The following is a 5,827-nucleotide window of genomic DNA, read 5'->3' on the forward strand; positions in this document are numbered from 1 at the left end:
CATGCCCATTCTGTTTGTAGCTACCTGCAAAACCAGAGCTTTCTCTCTCACTCACACACAAACACAAACACCACCACAGCGATCTGCATCAGCTTCCTTTCTTTGGGAAACACCATAAGGTACAATTTCTGCTATTGCCAATTCTTCCTTCTTATCACTCTTATGCTTTGCTTTTGTAATTAAGAATAATAAACCAAATTTTGTTCTGTGGCATAAGCCTTGGATGTCTCTTAACATTGATCTTTGTTTTCTGTCAAGGAAACAATTATATGTGAAAGGTCAATTAGATAATTGGGTATGATCTTACTATTCAAGTTCTCTCTCTGTAAGTTTAGTTTGACTGTATCAATTATTTACCTACTTTGGTTAGTGGGCATGTGGAGAAAGTTACAAGTCATATTAATTGTTGGTAAACCAACAACTTTGTACTCAAATCACCGTGAAGAAAGAAAATATATATAGTAGTAACTAATGAGGGATCATAAAGGGTTCCATCATTCAAGTTGTAGGGGGTCAAAATGTGTTAATTTTGTGTTTCTGAATGAGAAAATTGAAAAGCCTGTTAAAAAAATCAACTGATCTTAATATTGTCAAGTCTGTATTTGCTATGCTTTTGTTAAAGATATTTTGCTGACTAGACAAGCCTCTAAAATCCTCTTTATATATATACATATATATATTGGTTACGAAAATCCTCTTTAAATTTGAACAGTTTATCTTTTAAATTAAGTATATCATAATAGATGAAGTAATTCCCTTTTATCTGGGAGCCTTTACTTTCTCTTTCAGAAACCTGTGTATGACAAGCAGAAAGCACTGAATTTCATTTTTTTCGGAATTTTTAATTGCTTGAGGTCCATCCTCCAAGATTTTGCAAGTTGTCATCTTTGCACACCAAAATGTTTTGAGACTCTTAAAAATTGATAGTTAGCATATTGTATTGTTCTGGGAACTAGATATGAAAACAATGAGACATCTTCATTCGGCTTTGTTTCAAATTTGATATCCCACCAGTTTTTAAAATATCTTATTCAGTAAATAGATGTGTTTCTCTACATATTTTTCCCCTTCTGTTGAGTGGTTGGAAGGTTTGTTGCTTTGATTGTTAGCTTTAGATGCTCTTAGAATGAGCAAAGTCTTGTGCACATATTGAGCAAAGTCTATGTGCACATCTTGAGCATAGATTTTGTTTTCTGGTTCCCCATTGTAATTGCTCTTCAATGTCGGTATAACTGCAGTTCTCATCTTCCCCATCTTCCCTCATTTTAAGTGCTTGAACGAAAGTTAGGATTCATATAGAGAAGTTAATTTTCAAAAGATATCACCAATTATATCTAAGACTTACAAACCCAAATGTTTACTGGAGCTAGCATTTTAATTTGGAGGAAGCTTTGGATCGTTATTGCTTGGATCAAAAGATGTGCATAACCTTTTCCCACACTCAGACCTCTGTTTATATCATGAGGATTGACGAAAGGAAAATAAGTTTCGTAAGCTTGCATTTTTAGTAACATATGTAGGTCCTTGTGGATGAAATGTCAATAAGTCTCCAATTGTTTTAAGCATTTTCTCTACTATACTGAATACAGAGCTCTAATGTTAGATGCATTATTTTTTGGCCATCAGATGTGATCAATTTATTGTTCTTGTTTATTTATGTCATTTCATAATTCACCAAGTATTATCATTTTTGTATTCTACTGAATTTGCTTTTAGCTTACTTATTGCCCAGTTACATTTGTTTTAGTGAATCTCAGATTGAGTGGAAACGGTTTTACGTTTCAACTTTTGGAAAATAATCTGGAGATGGAAGACAAAGTTGAATATAAAGGAGAAGAAAAGGTTAAAAAGGAAAAAGTCCATGCAGTGATCAAGACCAAGGATGCAGAACCAGGTGACTTGAAGGAAAAGACTGAGATGGAACTTGAATCAAAGACCAAGTCAGTCGAAAAGGAAAAGCCAACACATAAAAAGGACAAGGAGAAACATAAAGATATAGATGAGGAGAAATCAAAGAAGAAGGAGAAAGACACAACGATGAAGGAAAAGGGGAAAGAGAAGAAAAATAAGGAAGAAGATGAAGAGCAGAAGAAGAAAGAGGACAACGAGGATAAAAAGAAGGACAAGGGTAAAGAAGAGAAGAAGAAAATGGAGAAGAAAAAAGATAATAGGGGCTCAGAAGATAAAGAAGATGATAGAGAGGGGGAAGAGAAAGAGAAAAATAAGAAAGAGAAAAAAGAGAAAAAGAAGGACAAAGGCAAAGAATTAGAAGGAAAAGATGAAAAATCGAGTGCCAAGGATGATAATAAACACAAAGAGAAGGAGGTGGATGAAAATGAAGAGAAGAAGACAAAGAAGAATAAGCTCAAGGTAAAAGAAGATGAAGACGAGCAAAAAGAGAAGGAGCAGAAAAAGGAAAAAAATAAGGATAAAGATAGAAAAGAGGAGGATGGGGATAACGTGGACGAGGAAAAAGAAGATGGTAATGAAAAGGAAGGGAAGAAGAAGAAGAAGAAAGACAAGAAAGGCAAGGAGGAGAAAGGTAGTGTTGAAAAAGAGAAGAAAAAGGATGAGGAAAAAGATGATGACAATGAAAAACATGGGAAGAAGAAGATAGACAAGGAGGAGAAAAAGAAGAAACACAAGGGCGATGATGGTGACAAAGAGAGGAAGAAGGATGAGAAAAAAGAAGATGGTGAAAAAGAAGGGAAGAAAGGCAAGGAGAAACACAAAAATGCAGAGGATGAGGAAAAGATCAAGGGTGAAGTTACTTCCAGGGATATTGAAATAGAAGAAAATGTCAAAGAATCTGAGGAGGAAGTGCAGGAGGAGAAGCAGAAAGATGAGGAAAAGGAAGGTAAGGAGAAGAAAGATAAAGAAAAAAAGGAGAAGGTCGAGAAGAAAAGAAAACCTGATAGGAAAGACGACAAGTCCAAGGATCTTGGAAAGCTGAAACAGAAGTTAGAGAAGATTAACGGCAAAATAGAAGGCCTTCTTGAACAAAAGGCCGACATCATAAGGCAGATAAAAGAAGCTGAAGGTGCAAGTCTCACTGCCGCTGAGAATCCCATAAATGCAGCAGTGGCTGCTTCCTGATGCTGCATAGCACTCTGTGGTAGTGCATTTCAGCTCTCCATAGTTCTTACTTTCCAGTTTATGTTGTGGTATAGATAATAATAAATTTTAATTATGTGGTAAATGTCTTACTAGTAATTAATGAATAAAACTAATATGAGATTGCGTTTCTGTTGTGTTCTACAAATTTAGAATTCTACCGAATGACATTTAGAGGATTTATGCATGTGGAAACTACACTCACTGCAATATGTACCAAGTGAAACCTGGTGAGCCGGAGTAGGTGAACATGTGTAACAACAATATGATAGGTGAAGTAGGATTTTAAGTTACAGAAAATGCCTGACTGTTGGGTTGGCTTGTAAACAATTATAAAGAGTTTATGTATGCAAAATTAAATTTGGATTTGATATTGGTTCTGTACCCAAGATAGTCCTTTTGTTTTCTTCTAAGAAATCATGCAGATACTCCCTTTTGTTGAGCATACAACTGCATCTATCTTGCTTTCTTAGAGGTAACTTGCTTTAGTTGAAGATTTACCTGAAATTTTGGAGCTATTAAGATTCATATTAAAGGGAGAGGGAGAGAGAGAGAGAGGTCTAATAACTTATTTGACGGGTGTTAGAAACTTAGAATGATGAATTTGAATTCAAGTATCAAACATGAACTTACTGACAGTGCATTGAATATTTGCATTTTTCTCCAGCTAAAGCAATTTTTCTAAGGGGGGGGGCTATTCAGACCACCCTATTTTGCTGAGTTGACCACCCCCCTAAAATTTTGCCCATTTTTTCCCATTTTGCCCCTGCATGCCTACTCTCCAGATTTTGGCCAGCCACCCCTCCCCGCCGCTGGCGCAACCCCACCCCCTCCCCACCGCCGGCGCGACCCCACCCCTCCCCACCGCATCTCCCCTCCTCTCCTCCTCCCCCACCCAGCCACCACTCCCCCACTCATCCCCTCCCCTCCCTAGCCCGCCCCCACCCAGCCAGCCCCCAGCCAGCCCACCCCTACCCAGCCAGCCCCTCCCCAGCCCACCCGCACCCCCTTACCCCAAGCCCAGCCCCCGTCGCACCCATCCCCCACCCCCGATCTGGAGGTCTATAGGATCGCGCCGGCCATCCATGGTGGTCCGGTGAGGGAGGGAGGCAGACAGAGGGGAGAGAGAGAAGATGGCAGAGAGAGGGAAGAGAGAGAGAAGGAGATCGGGCCATGGGAGGGGGGGTCGCGCCGGCCATGGGGAGGGGTGGGTCGCGCCGGCGGTGGGGAGGGGGGGTCACGCCGGCCATGGCGAGGGGGTGGGTTGCGCCGGCGACGGGGAGTGGTGGAGGGCCAAAATTGGAGGGGTGAGTTTTTTTTTTATGCAGGGGCAAAATGGGCAAAAAGGGATAAAATTTGAATGGGGTGGTCAACTTAGTAGGTTTGGGTGGTCTGAACAGCCCCCCCTTTTTCTAATGGTGCTTCAAATTTTGCCCTTCATTTAGTGCCTGTTTGGTTCACTGCCATAAATGTTGTTATTAGATCCTAAACGAAATCAATTTTTCACTTTCTATAGAAGTTAAAAGCATCCTATCCAAAACCAATTAACGATGAATAGTGAGGTCCAAGATATTATATATTGTGAGAAGAGACTTTATGCTCTGGATGTGGAATATACTCTCAACATGTTCCCCTATTTGTGGTGTCTTTAGCCAAATACATGAACTACTTATATTGAATAACGTGGGAGCACAATGTCTATTGAGACGACATGTGAAATGTTTGTCGGATACCATGAATTGGCAAGGCATTACACTTTCATTTTGGTCAAGTTGCAAGGCATTACACTTTCACTTAGGGCTGTCAATCGGTCGGTTCGAATCGGTATTGGGGCTTACCAAACGAAAACCAAAAAATTTGGTATTTTTTGATTTCGGTATTTTTTGGTTTCGGTATTTTTCGGTTCAGTAATTGTTGGTAAATTTTAGTTTTCGATTCAATTTCAGTAATTTTTGGTATCGGATACTTTTGGTTCATTTTCAATTTACTTCGGTATATTTTCAGTTCATTTTCAATTTATTTCAGTATATCTTCAGTTCATTTTCGATTTAATTATAATAATATTAATTATTATATATCAATATAAAAGTTAATCAAATATGATGCATAAAATATAATGTTTGATGAATATATATTTGCACGAGTAGTATTGGTAGTTTAGTATAGTACTAGTATTCTACCAGTATTTTACCCTAGTAATAATATATATTAGTATAATTAGTTTAATAATATGTATTAGTACATATCCTATTAATTTAGTATGTATATATACCAATAAATATGAATATGTATATGCATTATTTACCTAAAGATGAGATTTTTATTTTTCTAAAAATAATAACATTAACTTTATTAGAGAATGACTCTATATCTTAACTCACACTTTTGATAATATTCATATGATAACATTATACAATTATATTTTCTTATAGTTGTTTAAGATATTAGTAGTTTAATATTTATTATATCACTAACATAATAGTATTATATAAGCATATATAACTATTTTGATAATTGTTTTAGTTTTTTCAGTATATATTTTGGTTTTTTCGGTAATAATCGATTCGGTTTCTTTCTGTAATAATTTTCGGTAATCGGTCAGTTGACTAACTTTTTTCAATTTTTACCAAAACCAAACCAACTTTTTTCGGATTTTTTCGGTTTCCGATTTCTATTTTTCAAATTGTGAAAATCGGTATACCAAACAAAAAAA

The 5,827-nt window shown here is 37.0% G+C and overlaps 1 protein-coding gene across 3 annotated transcripts; it reads left to right on the forward strand.

The window, feature by feature from the left end:
• Positions 1-3,485, forward strand: LOC147282961 (uncharacterized). 3 transcript variants are annotated; one of them, XM_086247406.1, is made up of 2 exons: positions 1-119; positions 1,748-3,485. In XM_086247406.1, exon 2 carries the CDS (start codon positions 1,807-1,809, stop codon positions 3,094-3,096), a length of 1,290 nt encoding a protein of 429 aa, XP_086103532.1. In that variant the 5' UTR covers positions 1-119; positions 1,748-1,806; the 3' UTR covers positions 3,097-3,485. The 3 variants fall into 3 exon arrangements, with proteins under 3 accessions (XP_086103532.1, XP_086103533.1, XP_086103534.1); XM_086247407.1 differs by having other exon boundaries at positions 18-119; positions 1,733-3,485; XM_086247408.1 differs by having other exon boundaries at positions 20-119; positions 1,758-3,485.
• Positions 3,486-5,827: the final 2,342 nt, after the last annotated feature.

Source organism: Dryas octopetala, chromosome 6 (genome assembly GCF_963921425.1).
Source record: "Dryas octopetala chromosome 6, drDryOcto1.1, whole genome shotgun sequence".
Classification (NCBI taxonomy): domain Eukaryota; kingdom Viridiplantae; phylum Streptophyta; class Magnoliopsida; order Rosales; family Rosaceae; genus Dryas; species Dryas octopetala.

What these genes read in the sequence shown, in the direction of transcription:
- LOC147282961 (XM_086247406.1), top strand. Translation starts at nt 1,807, where the DNA reads ATGGAAGACAAAGTTGAATATAAAGGAGAAGAAAAGGTTAAAAAGGAA.